General features: G+C 43.8%; 1 protein-coding gene across 1 annotated transcript in view; it reads left to right on the top strand.

Annotated features, from left to right (window-relative positions):
* pdia5 (protein disulfide isomerase family A, member 5) overlaps positions 1-21,402 on the top strand; it is a 136,966-nt gene that overhangs the window by 24,481 nt on the left and 91,083 nt on the right. Inside the window, exons 3-7 of the mRNA XM_080199513.1 lie at positions 1,567-1,654; positions 6,336-6,419; positions 9,847-9,892; positions 13,269-13,361; positions 20,912-20,972. Of these exons, the coding sequence (XP_080055639.1) occupies positions 1,567-1,654; positions 6,336-6,419; positions 9,847-9,892; positions 13,269-13,361; positions 20,912-20,972 (372 nt within the window). The remainder of the gene's footprint in view (positions 1-1,566; positions 1,655-6,335; positions 6,420-9,846; positions 9,893-13,268; positions 13,362-20,911; positions 20,973-21,402) is intronic.

Raw genomic sequence — 21,402 nt, forward strand, 5'->3', positions numbered from 1 at the left:
GCTCTCACACCTCAAGAATGAATTTAGATAATACTATTTCATGGCACGTTTTGAGCTAATGTATTATATCGTAGCCGAAGCACTCTAATTGTAGTCCAGGTGCGATGTGAGTCACTTGGTGCTCATACTTGGACAGTACTTGTGCAAATACCGAAAAGATAAAATTGTTCAACCAGGTGTGTGAAGAATTTTGACTACTGTGAAATAACGTTGCACTAAAATAGAAGAAATTAAATGGAAAGTTGACATTTCACAACATTCCAACAGCTTTCGCGGTTAGTTACTGATTTTTTTTTTAAAAGACAAACTATTCCTGGAGTTGGGTGGTGGTGGCACCCGGTGAATATAGAAACTAGAAGCAGGAGTAGGCCATTTGGCCCTTCAAGCCTGCTGCGCCATTCATTTTGATCGTGGCTGATCATCTAATTCAATATCTGGATCCTTCCTCCCCCCACACATCCCTTTCGCCCCAAGAGCTATATCTAATTTCTTCTTGGAATCACAGAAAGTTTTGGCCTCAACTACATTCTGCGGTAGTGAATTCCACACATTCACCACCCTTTGGGGTGAAGAAATTTCTCCTCAACTCAACCTAAAAGGTTTACCCCTCATCCTCAAGCTGTGACCCCTACTTCTGGACTCGCCCACCATTGGGAACATTTCTTTCTGAATCTACCCTATAATTCTGTTAATATTTCAAAGTTTCTGTGAGATCCCCCTTGGCCCCCTCTAAATTCCAATGAATATAAGCCTAACTGACTTAGCTTCTCCTCGTGTATGACAGACCTGCCATTCCAGAATCAGCCTGGTCCTTCAACATGTCAAAATTCTTCACATGTGAGCTCGGTTGGTCAATTAACAGCAAGCAACTTGACCAAGAGCAGGCCGTTGGAGTGAAGTCCAATTCTCATTTGGCATGTCCCCCTCCCCCTTTCACTATTGCACTTCTAGCTGGAGTTGGTAAATAGTGATAACCCTCCCAGGACTCATGCTCCATGCTTACTCCCTTTTTGTTTCTTTTCCCCAAATTCTAACGTTGTTCCGCCTCCCTAGAGACGTAGCTAGTCTACTGCTCCAGCAGCCAAGATTCACTGGCTCCTCAGAGATCCCTGCAATGCGACCTCCTTGGGTCTGTAAACTCAGCTTTTTGCTGCCTTTGATGTCCTGTTCAGAAGTTTGAGAGTGCACACAGCACTGATCTAGCTTCTGTCCACGTGCATGCTGTTCTCTTGACCTGTGAAGCAACCAGTATTGCCTGCTCCTGGATTCCACCATTGTTTGGGAATGGCTATGGAGGCGATACTTCCTTGTCTACCTTCCCTTTCCCCAGATGTTGTAACACCGCGCTCAGCCATTGTCACACTGCACTGGTGCAGGCAAGTTTGGCAGATTTCACCAATCTCCAGGCAGCCAGTGTGTGCCTGGTTGGGTGATTACATGACAACTGCGGTATTGCTGAAGGGCTTGTTCATGAGCTCAGTGTACTTTCTATTGACCGATCACAGCAGAATGGTGGGTGATAAGCAATGTTTACTAATGCCCGTGTTTGCTTTCTTACTGTGATAGCTGCCACTGCTGAACGACCACTGAAACTGCTCTCTGACGTGGCAGAAGCAGTGAAGGGGCAGGGCACCATTGCCTGGGTAGATTGTGGGTAAGTTATTTTATCTTTTAACAGCAATAAATCTTTTTGATTTAACTCATTCTCGTGCCTCCATCTCTTCTCTAATATTTTCCGCTGTTGGATTTATTTATTTGCTGCACGTTTGTTTTAAAGGGGTCGACAGGCTCCCTAACCAGCTTTCAGACCCCTATCCTGTTCCACCAGGCACATTTAGTATATGCTCATCCGTTGAGAACACAGGAGCTGACCATTCAGACTCTAGAGTCTGTCCTGCTATTCGAGGGAGTTTGAGACTGATTTCCATTTACCTGCTTAGCTGCTTACCCTTTAATAGCGTCACCCAAGAAATATCTATTGTTCTCCATCTCAAAAGCTCCGCTCGCCTCATTCATTTTGTAAGAGAGTATTTCAGATTTTCCAGTCCTCTTTGTGTGAAGGAATGCTTGCTAATTTCCCCCTCAAATGGCTTAGCCCCAATTTTAAGATTATCCTAAATGGTATTTATAGAGCAGCTTTAACCTGTCAAAGCAACCCAAGATGCTTACACCCCTCCTCAACATCCCTGCCCATCAAAGGAAATAATTTCTGCGTCTGCCCTATTTTTAACAATATAAACATGCTGATCCAATGACTCACAAGCGGATGTCATATTTCTATCATATTTCTATCATATTTTTTATTATTTGTTTATAGGATGTGAGTGTCATTGGTTAGGGTCAGCATTTATTTCCCATCCCTAGTTCCCCTGGAGGTGATGATGGGGGCTGTCTTCTTGAACCTCTGCAGTTCCTGTGGTGTAGGTCCACCACAGAGCAGTTAGGAAAGGGACCACAGAAGGGTTACAGTATGGAAAGAGGCCATTCAGCCCATCATGTTGATACTGGCCAAGAAAGAGAGAAAAGAAACTAGCCGCTCAATTGAATCCTACTTTCCAGTACATGGTCCGTAACCTTGCAGGTTACAGCCCTTCAAATGTAGATCTGGATACCTAAGCACTTCAGTCACAAACTAGACCATGAATTCCAGGCCCCCACATCTCCTGGGATAAGTTCTTATTGTTATTCACTCATGGGACATAGGTGTCGCTGGTTGGCCAGCATTTATTGTCCATCCCTAGTTGCCCTTTGGAGGACAGTTGTGTCAGCCACAAGAACAGGTAAGGATGGCAGATTTCCTTCTCCAAAGGACGTTAGTGAACCAGGTGTGTTCTTACAACAATCGACAATGGTTTCATGGTCATTGGTCTTGATTCCAGATTTTTTTTAATATTCAGTTTCCGCAATTTGCCATGGCAGGATGCGAACTCGGGTCCCCAGAACATTAGTTGTTTCTGGATTAATAGCCTAGCGATAATAACACTAGGCCATCGCCTCCCCTATTCCCATGTCCCCTCAAATTCTTCTACCAATCATTTTAAATCTAAAGTTTTTTTATTAGTGTCTCCAGTAGATTTGTATTGACACGGCAATGAAGTTACTGTGAAAATCCCCTAGTTGCCACATTGCAGTGCCTGTTCAGGTGCACTGAGGGAGAATTTAGCACGGCCAATGCACCTAACCAACATGTCTTTCGGACTGAGAGGGGAAACTGGAGCACCCAGAAGAAATGCACACGGACATGGGGAGAATGCACACTGATAGTGACCCGATCCAGGAATTGAATGCGGGCCTCTGGCGCTGTGAGGCAATATGCTAACCACTGTGCCACCACGCCATCCAATAATTGACCCCACAGCTAGGAGAAACAAGTCTGTCTTGTCTAGCCCCCTCATTATTTTGTACACCACTATTACATCTCTCCATAGCCTTCTCTGTTCTAAGGAAAACAATCCTAGCTGATCCAGTCTCGTCTCATAGCTGTGCTCTTTGCTCAACGTCAGTAAAAGATGGATGCGGTTGCTTTCCATTAGTGTATCCTGAAAGAGCAATGAAGTGGTTCTTTGCTTACACTGATGCCAGCATCGAGTGTTCAACCTATGCCCTAGACTTATTTTATCACTAAGAATGTCAGCTAAAGACCAGGACTCATCATGCAGAATATTAACAGAGTCGGGCAAGTAGGAGAGAATGTGAGATAAATCACAAAGTTGTGGGTGGCTGATGTCAAGCTAAAGCTTTGTGCGTCTAGATTGTAGGAAAATAAGGATGAGAGAGGTGAAGAGTTGGCACCGTTCTGCAGTTATTGTGATTCACTGTGCACTGGGTCACAAGATGAATAGTCAATCAACCCATCCAGCTCCTGTGCCCTCCTACAGCAAACTTGCAGTCCTCCCACCACAACATCTTATGCATTTAAAATGATTCCACAGTGTTTGCCTTCATACCCATACCTAAGTTGAACAGCCCTTGTATGAAGATCCTTTGCCTGCCTTAAGGGCTGTTTGAACTCTTGCCTCTCCCTTATTTGAAGTTTTGTTTCAGATTTACCCTTCCTATTCCATTTCTTATTTTCAATGTTCCATTCAACTGTTTTTCTTTTACTGAGGTGACTGGGGCATGTGCACAGTGTATAAAATCGGAAGGGTTTTTGATTGACAAGTTAAGAATTGCTGTAGCACATTGAATGATGGTGATGACGTGCATTCAAATATATCACAAATCCTTTTTGTTCTTTTTATTCTTGTCATTTAGCTTCTAAAGCAACGTTCAGGGTAGCTAAGTAAAAGTAAAATACTGCCATGGCTGGAAATCTGAAACAACTTAGCTGATCCAAGAGCTTTTTTGGAGACTTAATGTTTCAGGTAGATGACCTACAGTTGGAGCAACAGAAGGGCCAGTTTTAACCTCGTTTGCGAGGCAGGTCCTCCGACATACTTTGTAACAGTCTTTGTTTCTGGAGACTGTTCCCTTTGCTGGGAATGCATCTGTGGACATTGGGTGAAGCAAAGATTAGCGAAGGCACTGATGCCAATCCCTCACTCCCCCTCTCTTTTTTTACCTCCGTCCCCGCCATTCTTGTGGTCAGATAATCTGCCAGCTGTAACACTCCAAATTCATTGAATAATAAGTGAGATATTTGTGTCAGTGGAAATGTACCACAACAAAGGTTCAACGCTTATTTGCCAGTGATGTGGGAAAGTGGGTGGGGAAGCAGGGATAATAGTGACAACAGTTACATTTTAAGCTTGTACAGAGAGGATAATTTGTTCTTCGTACAGCACGGCGGGGAGCAGTACTTAATTTGTCATGCAAATCAATTCTTTTGTTTAGTGGTTATCTTCATGCCAAAATCATTAATATCTTATGAGAGTAATCCTTGAGCCTCAAGCGTGAAGGTTGGCAGGATATTTGAGTGAGCGTGGTGGACACAGCCACAAAGAGGCCAGTACATAATGATCAAGAATGTGAACCGGCCATTGTATCCCATCCCCCTTCAGCCAGGTGCACTGAAGACATTTGTATCTCCCTCAGTACCACTCTGGCCGAAGCTGACAAACTCAACATTGAGCAGTGATTGAGCCTCCTCTTATGAGGAAAGGTTGGACTGGCTGAGCTTGGAACCGCTGGAATTTGGAAGAGTAAGAAGCGACTTGACTGGGTGGATGTCAGAAGGATCTTTCTCCTTTTGGGAGAATCTAGAGCTAGGAGGTCACAATGTGAAAACATGAGGTCATCCATCTGAGACAAAGATGAGAATTTTTTTCTTTCTCTGAGGGAATGCTCTTCAGAAGATGGTGGAAGGATTAATCTTTGAATATTTTTAAGGTAGAGGCAGGTAAATTCTTGATAAACAAGATTATTGAGGGTAGGTGGGAATGTAGAGTTGAGGTTACAATCAGATCAGCCATGATCTTTCTGAATGTTGGACCAGGCTTACTCCTGGTGGCATACTCCTCCTAATTTGTTTGTTTACTCTGTATATAACTCAAGTTTATCTTTGGACAGCATATTTAGGGACTAAAGTAGGCTATTTAGCTATTCATGTCAGCTGTGGCAATCGATCAATGTCTTAATCCTAATATCCCACCTTCCTCAATTTTTTCATTTAATTCTGAAGTAAGTAGCTTTTTCCTGTTAAACATCTGAATTGACAACACCTTCAGGTACAGTGCATGAAAATCTGCTAGCATTTCTTGCTCTGGTTTTCCAAAAGCAGGCTTGCTTAATTCCTACCTGTCAGTTCTCTTTGTCACCTCCACAGTAATTTGCAGCACAGTAATAGGCCTTCCAGCCCAGCTAGTCTGTACTTTCATTTACGTTCCACTTGTGCCTTTTCCCACCTGTCTTCATTGCGTTCTCCTTTTAAGCTAGTGCCCTTGTGTCATCGGAAGAGCTTGTGTGGTGTTTTTTGAAATGGGGGGAACAAAACAAGGGCTGTGATGTACAGCAGGTGAACATTTTATAAGCTGGATAAGTAGCTTTGTCCAAATTGTTTCCCGATATATTGATTAATTGCCGCATCACTGCTTCTGATTTGTGACTCCTGCCCTTGACTACCAACAAAAATGACAATTGTCTTGCTGTTGTGTCACCGGAGCTCCTTCTGCCAGGCAAGCTTATATGACTGCTACCTGCTGGCAACCTGTGAGAAAGATTAAGCCCAGATATTAGTTTAATCTGTTGCTGCTGAATTTATGAGAGCACTTGGCAGGTTGCTCTGCAGTATAAGAACCTTTTGGTTTTTTTTTGTGAGGGAGGAATTTCAATGGAAACCAAAGACAAGAGTGTCTTCCCCCAATTTGCAGTCATATCATGCTGCTGTCTTCTTACAGGAACAGTGAGAGCAGGAAGCTGTGCAAGAAGATGAAAGTGGAACCAGCCTCAAAGAAAAATGGTATCGAGTTGTTGCATTACAAGTAAGCAGAAACCGCGTCCTTTAAGTGACGAGGGTTAGGTATTTCCAACGAGGCCATTTGTTATTTTTTTCTGGGATCTTGCTTACTGTTGCATGCCCCTTTCTCCCGAAGCCACGGATCATCCTCTGACAGGGAGCAGCAGATGGATGCCTTGCTGCATGACTTCCGCAAGTGTTGTTCTGAAACCAGCTGCTGGGCTACAGTCGCTCTTCCTGTTTTTTTTCCCTCCTGTCTTCCTGGCTTGGCACTTCCCCATATCAGTGCGGCTAAGCAGCACACTTTGAGTTGTAGCACACTCTGTCGTCAAGCTCCTGTCACTCGACATGTTTTGCTTTGAAAAATTGTTTTACCCTCCTGTTTCTTTTTTTTATCGACAAAAGAAACAGGAGGGTAAAACAATTTTTCAAAGCAAAACATGTCGAGTGACAGGAGCTTGATGACAGTGTGTGCTACAACTCTTTTGTGCATCTTGGGCAGCAGCAGCAACTATAAAAAGTAACAAAATAAACACTTGCATTAATATAGCGCCTTTCTTTGAGGGCCTTTGAGCACTTTACAGTCAATGAAGGTTTTTTTAATTCATTCATGGGACATGGGCATTACCGACATGTCAGCATTTGTTGCCCAACCGTAGTTTACCCTTGGCGGGCAGTTGAGAGTCAACCACATTGCTGTGGCTCTGGAGTCATGTGTACGCCAGCCCAGGTAAGGACGGCAGATTTCCTTCCCTAAAGGACATTAGTGAACCAGATGGGTTTTTCCGACAATGGTTTCATGATTATCTGTAGATTCTGAATTCCAGGTATTATTCATTGAATTCAAATTCCACCATCCAATAAGAACATAAGAAATAGGAGCAGGAGTAGGCCATCTAGCCCTTCGAGCCTGCCCCGCCATTCAATAAGATCATGGCTGATCTGTCGTGGCTCAGTTCCACTTTCCCGCCTTCTCCCCATAACCCTTAATCCCCTTGCCTATCAAAAACCTATCTACTCGCGTCTTAAATATATTTAGCGAGGCAGCCTCCACCACTTCAACGGGCAGAGAATTCCAGAGATTCACCACCCTTTGAAGAAGTTCCTCCTCAACTCTGTTCTAAACTGCCCCCCCCTTATCTTGAGGCTGTGCCCTCTAGTTCTACTGTCCTTTCTGAGCGGGAAGAGCCTCTCCACCTCTATCCTATCCATCCCATTCATCATCTTATACGTCTCAATGAGATCTCCCCTCATTCTTCTAAACTCTAACGAGTACAAGCCTAGTTTATTCAGCCTCTCCTCATAGTTCAACCCCCTCAACTCCGGTATCAGCCTAGTGAACCTCCTCTGCACTCCCTCCAAGGCCAAAATATCCTTGCGTAAGTGCGGTGACCAAAACTGCACACAGTACTCCAGCTGCGGCCTCACCAGTGCCCTGTCCAGTTGCAGCAAGACCTCCCTACTTTTATATTCAATCCCCCTAATCTGCTGTAGCAGGCTTCAAACCCCGGTCCCCATTACATTAGCTGGGTTTCTGGATTAATAGTCCAGCAATAATACCACTAGGCCATTGCCTCCCCATTTATTTTTGAAGTTATCATTCTAATTTTTTTCATTCATTTGTGTGTTACAGACAGCACTGGCTGCTGCCCTTTATTTCCCATCCCACGTTAGGATTTGGTTGAGGTATGAATATCGGCCAGTACACAGGTGGAACTGCCCATATTCTTCTTTAAATAGTGTCGTGAGAAATCTTAAGTCCATCTGAGAGGATAAGCAGGGCTTCGTCTCAGAGGAGCACCTTTCATAGAATCCTACAGTGCAGAAGGAGGCCATTTGGCATGTTGGGTCTGCACTGACCACAATCTCACCCAGGCCCTACCTCCATACATTTGCCCAGCTAGTCCCCTGATACTAAGGGGCAATTTAACATTTGTTTGTTTATTCTGCCAATCCACCTCACCCACACATCTTTGGACTGTGGGACGAAACCCGAAGGAAACCCACACAGACATGGGGGAGAATGTGCAAACAGACAGTGACCCAAGCTGGGAATCAAACCCAACTCCCTGGTGCTTTGAGGCAGTGGTGCTAATCATTGTGCCACCATTTCACACCTCTGACAGTGCAGTGTGCAAGTAGCTGGTGTGTTCAAGGCTCTGGAATGGGTCTTGTGTCTCTCAACTTCCTAATTCAAAGGTTAGTGCTTGTTCTAATCTAGAACTTTGGCTATTTTGTTGAACACCCTTCTACTGTTCTTCAGGTGAGAGGCCAGATAAGTGCCTTCAGGAATTTTGACTGGGGTGGGGTATTGTAAGTGATCCTGTCCAAGCATACACTTTCCATCATAAGTGTAAATGTTGACCAATATTTCACCCACCTCTAGCTAAATCAGCCAGTTAAAGTGGCTTTAAAGCCAGCTAGGTTGACGAGCAGCCAGGTCAGAAGAGAACAGGCATCGAATTTGGGGCCTTGCTGTTCTGTTTAACACAGCTGGATCCATTTGAGTGGAAATCTTGCTGTGCAAGTTATTACACACCCCCCTCAGCACTAAAGCAAAGATTAGTACATCAACACCAGTCAATCTTTGAAGAAACCTTAAAAAGACAGCAACAAGCTAACTGTGTCAAAAGATAATGAGGTGACAAACATGATGGATTTTAAAGTCACTGCTTGTTCATTGAGTCTGACTCAATGTTTAAAGTCCTTCTACATGGGTCCCATTTTGTCAAAATATAGTGCAGTCTGTTTCATTGAGAAAGACGCTATATTTGTTATTGGGGTGAGTTGGCTTACATGCTAAAATGAACACAATTGAAATCCTTAGTTAGTTATACTCTGCTCTCATTATGAAGTAATAAAAGAACATGAGAGTTTGCTTCGTACCAAGAATCTTTAAACGCTACTTTTCAAAAATTATTTTTGCCTCTTTGTCCTTCCCTGTGCTGTATTTATTGATGCCCTGCTTGCGATACCCCGATCCGGAACAGCTACTTAAGTGGCCACACGTGAGCATAGGTTGTTGCAGTGGTGTTTAGCCATCATGGTTGAGCAGCTGAAAGCATCATCAACACCTGCACTTGGAGTTGGGGTTTCTGGACGAACTTGGTGTACTCAATGTTTTTTCCCCTACCAAGTCCAGGAATGCCGTGTTCATAGTAATTCTTCTCTTGCCAACCCAACTGATGCCAGTGCTAATGATGTGTTTAACTTCAGTTCAGATCAAGCAATAGTTAGAGTCAAGTCCAGGCCACATAATTATGAGAAACTGGTTGAATCAGTTCTTGTTGTTTTTAAGGTATACCAGATGTGTTTCTGTGCCTCTTAATCAGTCTCCCTCTGTTTTGAGGAGTATAATGAGAGCGATATTGTATTTGTTTTTCAAGGGAGAAGGGTGTTGATATTTGTACTGAAAGGTCCTGATATCTCCTTGTTTCTGACTGTCTGTCTAGGGACGGAGCTTTCCATGTTGAATATGAAAGGCCTGAAACCTACAAGGTAATAAATGTTTCTACCGACTATTTGTGGTCATTTACATGCTACTTGGTTTCCACGTGATTAATTGGAGAGTGCGCTGTCTTTATGTTTACAATATTCTTGGCTACAAGTCTTGATGTGTTGTGCTTGAGAGCGAGTGAATTGCTCAAATGCTTGTCCCTAGTGCCTGTTGCAAATTGTTTTGTTTTGTCAGTCAATCAGTCGAGTTCCAATGTACAATCAGCCTTGCACATGCCATTTTCGCTCAAGAGAAAGAACAGAGCGATGAGCTCATTTTCCCTCCACCCTATGTGGCCACACAGCCATCTGAAAAACCCCATGCAGAATGCACATTGGTCAGTTCTTTTGAGTTATCGCAACTGAGCGCTCCAAATAAAAATTCAGGGGTTCCATTAGCAATGACTGTGGCCAGAGGGTTCCTTTAGGTCTGTGTCCACTTCGTTTGCAGGTGACCATGCTTTCAACTATATGCTGAGAGACCCATTTGCAAGCCCTCTTGATGTATGCTACGCGCACACATGCACACTACATATGTGCATGCACACTATGTTCATATGCACTATCACATGTATGCATACACAAACACAGTTGCATACCTAGTTTTATAGAATGGCACAGTAGCACAGTGGTTAGCACTGCTGCTTCACAACGCTAGGGACCTGGGTTCGATTCCCAGCTTGGGCCACTGTCCGGGTGGAGTTTGTACGTTCTCCCCATGTCTGCGTGGGTTTCTTTCAGGTGCTCTGGCTTCCTCCTACATTTGGAAAGACGTGCTGGTTAGAGGCATTGACCTGAACAGGCACCGAAGTATGGCGACTAGGGGAATTTCACAGTAATTTCATTGCAGTGTTAATGTAAGCCTTACTTGGAACTAATAAATAAACTTTATTGCTAATCCCTGAACAATCTTCAGCCAAGAAGAAAGGATAGTTCCTTTGGCTGGCATTTCTCATCTACGTGTTGTATCACCTCACTGCCCTCTTCCACCCTCTCTCACAGTTGTGCAATTAGCTTGCTGCAATCTGTTGTGGTTTGACTCAGTTACCTTCATAATTGTGCAATTGTTTGAGTAGCATTTCTGAATCACCTATCCTGCCTATCAGTGGATGTGGCTATGTGGAAAATAAATCCAACAGTCCCATCAAGGTGTCTGTAATTATAATACCCTTTTCCAGTGTGAGCCCAGTCATTGATGAAGAATGTTAAATGCAGTCATGACTATAACTTTATTTAAGTAAGGATGAGAAGTGGGATAGGGAGCTAACCTCAAGCGGCTGTTGACTCTCTTATTGACTGGTTGCAGGTTTCCCCACCCTACCTCTTGCACCACAAGAAGAGTCAAATTTTCTCCCTCTTTGTCCTGGAAGGATGAACTCCTGCCAGGGAAAGGTTCCATTCGCTGTCCGCCACTAACTTGTCCACTCATCCTGTGAATCTAGTGGCAGTAAACCATGGCAGCTATCCATCTTGGAAGAGGGTTGCATTAATGTTTGACCTGCCCTTCCCTGACATCCAAGTGTGCCGTGTATAACACATGTCTCTGGATATCAAAGGCAAGCTGTCCTCCAGATCGCTGAAGCCGATTGGTATCTGAGCTGAAATCAGCTAATCTTAGTGCAAGACATTTTGCCTTTTTGTTTTTTTTTAGGTGCAAATAGAGATATTTTAAAAACTGCAGAAGAGATTCCCGTGTTGAAAGTTAATATCTTGCCCAATAGATTTTTTGAAAAGGAAGTTCCATATAAAATGGGCTACAAGGTGCTGAATGTAAAGATCTAAACGCAGGAAGTGTTAAAATTACATCCCTTCTTATGGTTGAAGAAGATAAACCACAGGTCGTATTTGTGGGTGTCATTTGGTTAACCTGACTCTTAATACACACATTATGTAAGATGTATTGTTTCCGTAACAGTAAAGTTACAACAGGACCTGAGGTAAACCACATTTACCTATTTTTTTACATATCTTGTCAAATGACAAATGCTTTGGAATATTTTACTTTTCACATATAATTTCACATTTTTTGCATTTGGTGCATTCAAATTCTACAATCCACTCTGCTGCCCACCTATACACATGCACGCTCTTGTGCTCTCACTCACTCACTCCGTTAAAAATGTATCATTTTCTTTGAACGATTTCCAAAGTGGCACGATGACACAGCGGTCAGCACTGCTGCCCCACAGCACCAGGGACCCATGTTTAATTCCCAGCTTGGGTCACTGTCTGTGTGGAGTCCGCACGTTCTCCCCGTGTCTGCGTGGGTTTCCTCCTGGTGCTCCGGTTTCCTCCCACAATCCGAAAGACATGCTGGTTAGGTGCATTGGCCATGCTAAATCCTCCCTCAGTATACCTGAACAGGCACTGGAGTGTCCTGACGGAGGGATTTTCGCAGTAACTTCATTGCAGTGTTAATGTAAGCCTACTTTTGACACTAATAATAAACTTTATAACTTCAAGTTCCCCATTGTAAAGCTATTTTATGTGCTGATCGCTGGTCACATGAGGAGCCTTCTGTTACCTCTCCTAAATTGGACTTACAGCAGTCCAGCCTTTCACTACTCCTGCCAAACCATTCACCCCTCCCCATCTTCCCTCTGCTTCAGCGTTCCAGTGTTGTGTTTTTTTCAACTGTATCCTTAAGCCGCTTGTCTCTCTCTCCCTCTCTTTCTTTTCCCTCCATCCCCTGAGTTAAAGTTTTGAATCTTTCTCCGTAAATCCCCTGAAGAATTCCACTTTCTGGCTCTCCTGCAGAAGGTTTGTAAAAGGTCTGGTGGTCTGGCTCATCAGTGTACTAATGCACTGACTGTAGAATGGTGGTATTCAGACTCTGGTGGCAGGGGTGTCTTGGCAGCCCGCTGCAGAGCTGTAATCCTTGCGTCACAACAAAGGCGACTTTCTGGCAAAAACCAGCATTAGTGGAAAACCTAACACTTTCCTTTGATTCCGCTTGCAAAAGAGGCCATTGCTTTTTTTTTCCCCCCCGCATGTGACTTAACACTTGCAAACCAAACCCTAATTGGAATTTCCTCTGCTGGCTGGCGATGGGTGTGTTGTGAGGGGAGAGGGAAAAGAAGGGATCACAACCATGCGTTACGCACTCCAAGTCTCATCTGTTGGCCTGTCCCGGTGGTTAGCATTGTAATGCTTGATGTAATCTCCTCCCTGTCCCTGCCAGTCTGTGAGAAACCTCTTTGGGATCGGGCTGGAATAAGCACAATGCCACTGATGAGCCCAAGAAGTTTTAGATGCAAATAGTCTTTTTCAATTCCTTTAATCCTCCACACCACCACAAATAATTTGTGTATTCAAAACGGAGGTTCTGCTGCTCAGCTTAGAAACTCATGAACTCTGCACTGTTTCTGATTGTTCACAGTCAATGGTGGCATTTATGAGGGACCCGGAGGGTGCTCCATTGTGGGAAGAGAATCCTGAGGCAAAGGATGTGGTTCACATTGACAGTGAGAAGGTTTGACACTGTTCCTGATAATGGACTTGGCTGGGAAATGGGATACTCAATGGTGATAACAATGCTGCTTTATTTTGTTTGTGCACACGAGAGAATGTGAACGCTGTCAAGTGTTGTAGATCGTTGCATAAAGGACATGTAATGCATGCAGCACAGCATGACCTTGTTTTAACTCATAGTTTCTATTTTAAAGAATTGTTCTTGAAATGGTCAGTGTGCCCATGCAGAAGGTTTTCATTTTTATCTGGAGAAAGAAATGTAAATGTATATTTTGAAATTTTAATTTAATGCTGACGCGGTATTACCAGATAAATTTTTAATGCTGAAAATCTGAAGTAATAACCACTGCAAAGTCACAACAAGACAATCACAAGGCCTCAGAGAGTTGCAGCACAGCAGGGTGATGTTCAGTCTTTCACATACATCTATCCTGGCTCTTTGCTGGAACAATGTGGAACTAATCCCACAGCAGTGCTCTCTGCCACCAAAACCAACGCACCCCCCCCCCCCCCCGCCCCCCCCAAACACACACACCGCGCAACCCAGTAGGTCTGAATCTTCCCTTCCTTTGTCACTTAAGGGATGGCACAGTGGTTAGCACTGCTGCCTCACAATGCCAGGGGCCGGGGTTCAATTCTGACTTTGGGTGACTGACTGCGTGGGGTTTGCGTGTTCTCCCTGTGTCTGCGTAGTGTCCTCCGGGTTTTCCAGTTTCCTCCCACAGTCCAAAGATGTGCAGATTAGGTGGATTGGCCATGCTAAATTGTCTCTTAGTGTCAGGGAGATTAGAAGGGTAAATATGTGGAGTTATGGGGACAGGGCTTGGTTGGGATTGTTGATGGTGCAGGCTTAATGTGTCGAATGGCCTCTCTCCGCAGTGTCGGGATTCTGTGATTCTATGGATCATTATTTGGAGTACAATCTGTAAATGCTCCCTGTGGAAAACTGTGTCCCCCCAGCAACTTTTTCTCAGTTACTTCTTTGTAGTGTTAATGTAAACCTACTTGTGACACTAATAAATAAACTTAAACTTCTTGCTGAACAAGTAAGCCAAATGATGCAGATGTTCAGGAGACCTCATCTCCCCAGAGGAGGCGTCACCTGTGTAGAGAAACAGTTAACCTGTCGAGTGAATGATGGTCATTAATTAGAGCCTGTTCATGTCAATGATCATGTTCCACACGAGCCTCCTCCTACGCCTTCAACCTGACCAGTTTGCTGTCCATGTTTACAATTCTATGAGGCGGGGAAGGGGGATGCGTGCAGACTCCCAAAATTACATCAAAGGGCAAATTTTCTTTGACTTCCTTGCATCTAAAGCAGGAGTTGTCTCGGCTCAACTCTGTTCAAAGCCCGACCACAGAACATATTCCGGGCAGTTGGAAGACATGATAAATATCTCAAGAAGTAAAATATGAGAAACCATGGAAATGGAGGTGCAGATATCGCACTGCTGACCACAGCATATCCTGTACATGCAGTACAATTTATTTCAAGCCATCTTTGGACATTCATGAGGTCCCTTTGAATAATGAATCATTTCCTTTGATATTGGAATAACTGTTTCCTCATTCAGTCTTCACAGGGACTGCCATTTAGGGTGAGGAGAGGGCGAGAATTACGTGCACAGCAGTATATTACATAACAAATGTCTACCCAGGAGTAAATATTTCAGTTGGTGTATCAACTTGGATTTATGCAGCACCTTCTGTGTTGTGAAATACCCCTTCATGGTGTGTAATTGACATACAGCCAAAGAAGGAGGAGACATTAGTACAAGTGGCCAAAAACTTCAAGAAATTGTACAGCATGTTCAGGATATGCTGGGGCCAGCAGCGCGCTATGTGTCTCCGTTTCCGTGGCTTCTCAAATTTTACTTGTCGAGAAAGTTATCATGTCTTCTAGCTGACCATGATAGGTTTTGTGGTTGGGCTAAGAGAATTTTTACTTCTGGGCCCAAAAGAAGTGGGGTATGGGGGTAGGAGGTGTGAAGGAAATAGAGAGGGGTTGCACAAGATGTTAATTGGAGGAGGGCAGTGAAGGCTGGAGTTGGAAATGGGGGGGGAGGGAAAACACAGGAAGGGTTTGAATACAAGGGTGAGGATTTTAAATGTGAGCTATTAGTGATCCAGAAGTTCAAATCAGCAAGCATACGGGGTAGTTAGGTGCATTGGCCATGCTAAATTCTCCCTCAGCGTACCTGAATAGGTGCCGGAGTGTGGCGGCTAGGGCATTTTCACAGTAACTTCCTTGCAGTGTTAAGGTAAGCCTACTTGTGACACAAATAAATAATAAATATTAGTGGCTGAATTGGACTTGATGTGAGGATGAAGCAGCAGAGATTTCAATCATTTTACTTGTCTAGCCGGGGAAAAGATGGTCACTAGAATCTTGGAGATCCAGCTGTAAAGGTCCAATTTTGGTGTTTCTGCACCTCTGCCTAATCCAGGATGTGCATCTGTTGGTACCTAGGGGCCAGTTTCAGGACTTGGGTGCCAATTGTGGCTCTTGCGCTCAGGTCAGGTTTTTAAAGGCAGGAATAAGTTGTGTGTTTTGTGTGTCAGCATTGGATCAGTGAGAGCACACACTGTTCTGAATCAGAAGGTTCTATCTAGATCTAAGACTCACTTCTGAGACTTGAGCCAGCAATCTTCGGTGAATCTCCCAGTACATTATTGAAGGAGCACTGTACTGTCAGGGGTGCTGTCCTTTTTATGCAATGTTAAACAGAGGAGGCCCTGTCTGGTTGAGCGTAAAAGATCCCATGACATTATTTGAAATAAAGCAAAGGAGTTGGTCCTGGTGCCCTGGCTGATATTTATCCCTCAGTCAACACCTAAAAGCACACTACCTGGTCATGGCTGTTTGTGAGAGCTCGCTGTGTGTAATTTGCTGCATTTCCTACATCACAACAGCGACTACACTTCAAAAGAGGTCTGTTGATCGAAAATCACTTTTGGGCAGCCTGGGGCATGTATAAATGCATGTTTTTTATTTCCAACTGTTATAGAAAAGATATTATTAAACTAGAAAGAGTGCAGAAAAGATTTACTCGGATGCTACCGGGACCTGATGGTTTGAGTTACAAGGAGAGGCTGGATAGTCTGGGACTCTTCCCTGGAGTGTAGGAAATTAGGGGTGATCTTATAGAGGTCTACAAAATAATGAGAGGCGTTGACCAACTAGATGGTCAATATCTTTTCCCAAATGTAGGGGAGTCTAAAACTACAGGGCTTAGGTTTAAGGTGAGAGGGGAGAGATACAAAATGGTTCAGAAGGGCAATTTTTTCACATAGATGGTGGTGAGTGTCTGGAACAAACTGCCAGAAGTAGTGGTACAGGTGGGTGCAATTTTGTCTTTTAAAAAGCATTTAGACAGTTACATGGGCAAGATGGGTATAGAGGGATATGGGCCAAATGCAGGCAACTGGGAATAGCTTAATGGTTCAAAAAAAATGGTGGCATGGACATGTTGGGCAGAAGGGCTTGTGTATATGCTATAACCCTCAGCGACTCTATGATAACCCCATGGGAGGAGAGATTACGCCAATGGGAATAATGCCCTAAAAATCTTAACCTTGCTGGTTAATGGGCCGGTCTATCAAGGCGCAAGTGATAGATTTTCTGATAGATGAGTGTAAGCTGCATAACCCTGATTCTGCAAATCCTCGTCATTCAAGCTGCAACATGTAAGGGGCAGAGATCCAAGGACAACATAGAGTAGAAAGAGCCAGAAGCAAAATACGCAAAGCTTTTCTTCGCAATAAAAATAGAAAGCACTGGACATGCACAGAATATTGGTCAGCAGTTGAAAGAGGAAGCTGTGTGTTTTGAGTGTAACCCCTTCAGCAGAATTGTGCTTTTACTGTTGGATTTCCAGTATTTGGTGCTTTTCTTTTCTGCTCATCCCCTCGACCTGTACCTGGCACCCAGGAGCAGGAAGGGTGGCAGCTGCCAGTCAACAGATTGATGGCCTGTGCATTGAGCAGGTCTTTTTAAGTCTGAGGTGTTGGTGCCCCACCTTTTTTTTTCTGGCTCTACAGGAAACACAGGTTAGATGGAAGATGTTTTCTGAAAAAACAATTTTACTCTTCACCTTTTTGGGAGGAGATGCTTTTGACACAGCTTCCAACACCACCAAAAAATGATTAACTGGCTATTCATCTGACTCACAATCCCTACAATGCAGAAGGAGGCTATTCAGCCCATCGAGCCTGTACCGACGACAATCCTAGTGGGGCACAATACCTGTAAACCATGCAAATTTGCCCTGACACTAAGGGATAATTTTTTTTAATATTCCCTTCTGGGACATGGGCTTCGCTGGCTGGCCAGTATTTATTACCACCCCTAGATGCCCTTGAGAAGGTGCCGGTGAGCTATCTTCTTGAATCTCTGCATTCCATGTGCTGTTAGGGAGGGAATTCCAGGATTTTGACCCAGTGACTGCAAAGGAATGGCAATATATTTCCAAGTGGCTTGGAGGGGAACTTACAGATAGTGATGTTCCCATGTCTCTGCTGCCTTTGTCCTTCCAGATGGAAGTGGTCGTGGATTTGGAAGATGCTGTCTGAAGATCTTTGGTGATCCTTACCATGGCAAGTTCAGCTAACTCGCACAATTTTTGGAAGTGTTCCTGGGATCTTGCTATGTACAAACTGGCTGCCTTGTCTTGCCTATATGGCAAGAGTTATTGCATTTCTATTAATTCATTACATGTCTCTTGCTCTGGGCAATTCAAGGGATATGATAGGTATATAAAAGTCTTTCTTCCCCCTCCCAAGTACGACGTATCTCCTTAAAACAGTTCAACTCTTAGAAACACTGAAGATAGGAAGAGCAGGAGGTCATTTGGCCCTTTGAGTCTGCTCAACCATTTGTTACAATCATAGCTGACCATCCAACTCAATAACCTAATCTTGCTTTTTCCCCATAACCTTTGATCCCATTCGCCCCAGGTGCTAAATCCTATTGCCATTGAATACATTTTTGCACACTTCAGGTAATATTTGGGATACAGTGGAATTTAATACTTGAAACAGATATGTAATAGCTATGTGTGATGTGGGACTCAAGAATTCTCTGAGCTTGGGACAGAGAATTTGCTATTTGCAAATTTTTTGGGACAAAAATAGCAAATATTAAAATTGCTGCAGGTCTACGCTCTGATGCAATTTTTGGCCCATCAAAATGTGCCATTTCACTTAAACTGTATATAATCTGTTAGTCTCCAAAACAGAGAGGGTGCTGAGCACCATGGGCGCACATGCAATGTGACATGTGGGTGTCTTGAGTTCAAGTATGAATATATCTCAGCAAACTGGAAGTAACCAGTGTGCAAGACTTATCTTAAGTAAGGTGCAAACTTACGTGGTGGCATGGGTGGCAGTGATTAGCATTGCTGCCTCTCAGCGCCAGGCACCTGGGTTCAATTCCCGGCTTCGGTCACTGTCTGTGTGGAGTTTGCACATTCTCTCTGTGTCTGCATGGGTTTCTTTCAGGTGTTCTGGTTTCCTTCCATATCTGAAAGACGTGCTGGTTGGGTGCATTGACCCAAACGGGTGCAGGAATGTGGTGACTGAGGGAATTTCACACTAACTTCATTGCAGTGTTAATGTAAGCCTTACTTGTGACTTAAAAATAAACTTAACTTTATTGCTTCAGATAGACCCAGTAAACATAATAATGTAAAAGTATGGCCTGCATAAATTTTTGAATTAAAATATTTGACCATTTGCCCATTAAATTTCCAGGCAAATCTAGTTTCACAAATGATGTTTGGCTCTATTTTTAAGATCCAATAATGCTGGGGGAAAATGCAAGTCTGCAGCATCTGTGGAGAGAGAAACATTTAACATTTCAGGTCATTGTCCTTTCATCAGAACTGAAGAAATATGAGCATTTCTAAGCATGTGGAAGAGGGGAGGGTTTAGGAAAAATAAAGGTGGAGGTCTGTAATAGATTAGGACTGGAACAATGTATGTTCCACTTAATCCATAAAAAGATTGGGACCCATGTAGGTATCCATGGAGGAAGTGTGTGGAGTTGAAGAAATTGTTGTTCAGATTGAGAACAAGCTCAGCCCTGAAGAGTGTGTGGTGGTTGGGACTCGGTTTGAGGGAGAAGCAGAGGGCTCTGTGACCATCCTTATGAGGGGAATGGAGGTGACAGTGCAGAGGGATTGGATGCCCATTGTGAACAGGAACGTGGTTAAGGCCAGGAACTATGTAGTTATCAGTAGGCTTGATCTTTCTCAAGGTCATATTGAACATAAAGACAAGGCAGTTTTCCAAAGCTTGTCTTTCCAACATGCATATTCCAGAGATGTTTTACTGCTGGTCAAATGCCGTGGTTTTTCTGGAACATTAACGATGTTGTAGCTAGCACTATCTTTGCTATTTTTACTCTTCCTTCCTGCTGGTCACAGAGAGGAATAAAAATAGGCAAATAAAATATAGAAAGCATTGTATTCCTCCTGGAACAGCTTGTGATGCTTTGCACCCTCCCTGTTCTGGAATGAACAAGATTAGCAGGTTAAATACAGGTGGTGGGAGGAAATCATCGTGAGATGTCATCAATTTTAATACCTGCTTTTTTTTTTGTGAACACAAACTCCAGATTCTAGAGCCTGAAGCCCGACACAGCTATTACATGTTCGTGTTTCATCCTCCTTGTGTTTGTCACTGCGATCTGGTCCCACTTTCCCCCAACGCACCCAATTTCAAACATTAATCCCAAGTCAAAAATATCAGAGCTGCATGCAGTCAACCCCAAGCATACACACAACAAGGTGTGTCCTTGCGCTGATTATACCCAGGACATTTACAGTGTTAGGAGGGGTGGCCAAGGAGAGGGGTTCTGTTTGCTTTTTTTAAGGGTTGAGCACTTTTGAGCGTCCAATGCAAACGTCAGCATGAGTGTTCAAAAATAATTGGGCCTTTACTTTGAGCAGGGGCATCTGTTGATTCATTTGGGGAAAAGCAGCCTGTGACATGCTGGACTTTTTTCCTGTTTTTTCTCTCTGGCTGCAGAGAGAAAAAACATAGAAACATTTTTTGCAATGTAATTTTTCCGAGTAAGAGTTTGCACTTTTTAATAGCATCGCTTTCATCTCCTCGGGATATCCTAAAGCCGTCTCACATCCAATTGGATTTCCCCCACATCCCAAGTGTGATCACTGTCTGCTGCAGGCAAATGTAGCATCTAATTTGGACACAAGTAGCTGTATACTAACTGACCATGCATTCTGTTTCACAAGTATTGGGCGAGGAATGAGGCGATGGCCAGCAGTCTCTTCAGATAACACCAAGAAAATCTTTTGAGTCCACCTCAGCAAGCAGCTCTGTTTATTGCCTTTACCAAATGATGTTCAACTCTTGACAGCACAACACAACCTCCGTACTGCACTTGAACGGTCTGTTTTTGTACCACATTTCTTTACAAACCTATGAGCTTCTCTCGCCTTTTCTCCCACCTCTGTTGCACTGCTTTCGAATGTATTAAGTATTTGACTTGCTTTTCCTTGCTCATCTTGTTCACTGTCTCCTTAGGAATTCAGAAAATTGATCAAGAAGGAGGAGCGTCCCATTCTCATGATTTTCTACGCCCCATGTAAGTTTCCTTTGAGTATTCACACTCTTGGTCGGTTGTAGTTCTGTGTATGTTTTCTCTCTCAGTAGCTCAGTTGTGAATGTTGCAGAGTGATTGGCAGTAGGAGCAAGTGACCTCAGCTGGATGATCAACCACGACTCCTTTTATACACCCATCTTTTTAAGAGCAGACCATCAGGAGGGCCATATTAGGCAGCACGGTGGCACAATAGTTAGCACTACTGCCTCACAATGCTACGGATTGTTCAATTCTGGTCTCGGGTCACTGTCTGTGTGGACTTTGCACATTCTCCCTGTGTCTGCATGGGTTTCTTCCGGGTGCTCCGGTTTCCTCCCACAGTCTGAAAGACATAGTGGTTAGGGTGCATTGACCCGAACAGGCGCCAGAGTGTGGCATATGGGGGAATTCCGCAGTAACTTGATTGCAGTGT

Source organism: Carcharhinus amblyrhynchos, chromosome 11 (genome assembly GCF_965287045.1).
Source record: "Carcharhinus amblyrhynchos chromosome 11, sCarAmb.v2.hapA, whole genome shotgun sequence".
In the NCBI taxonomy this organism is placed as follows: Eukaryota; Metazoa; Chordata; class Chondrichthyes; order Carcharhiniformes; family Carcharhinidae; genus Carcharhinus; species Carcharhinus amblyrhynchos.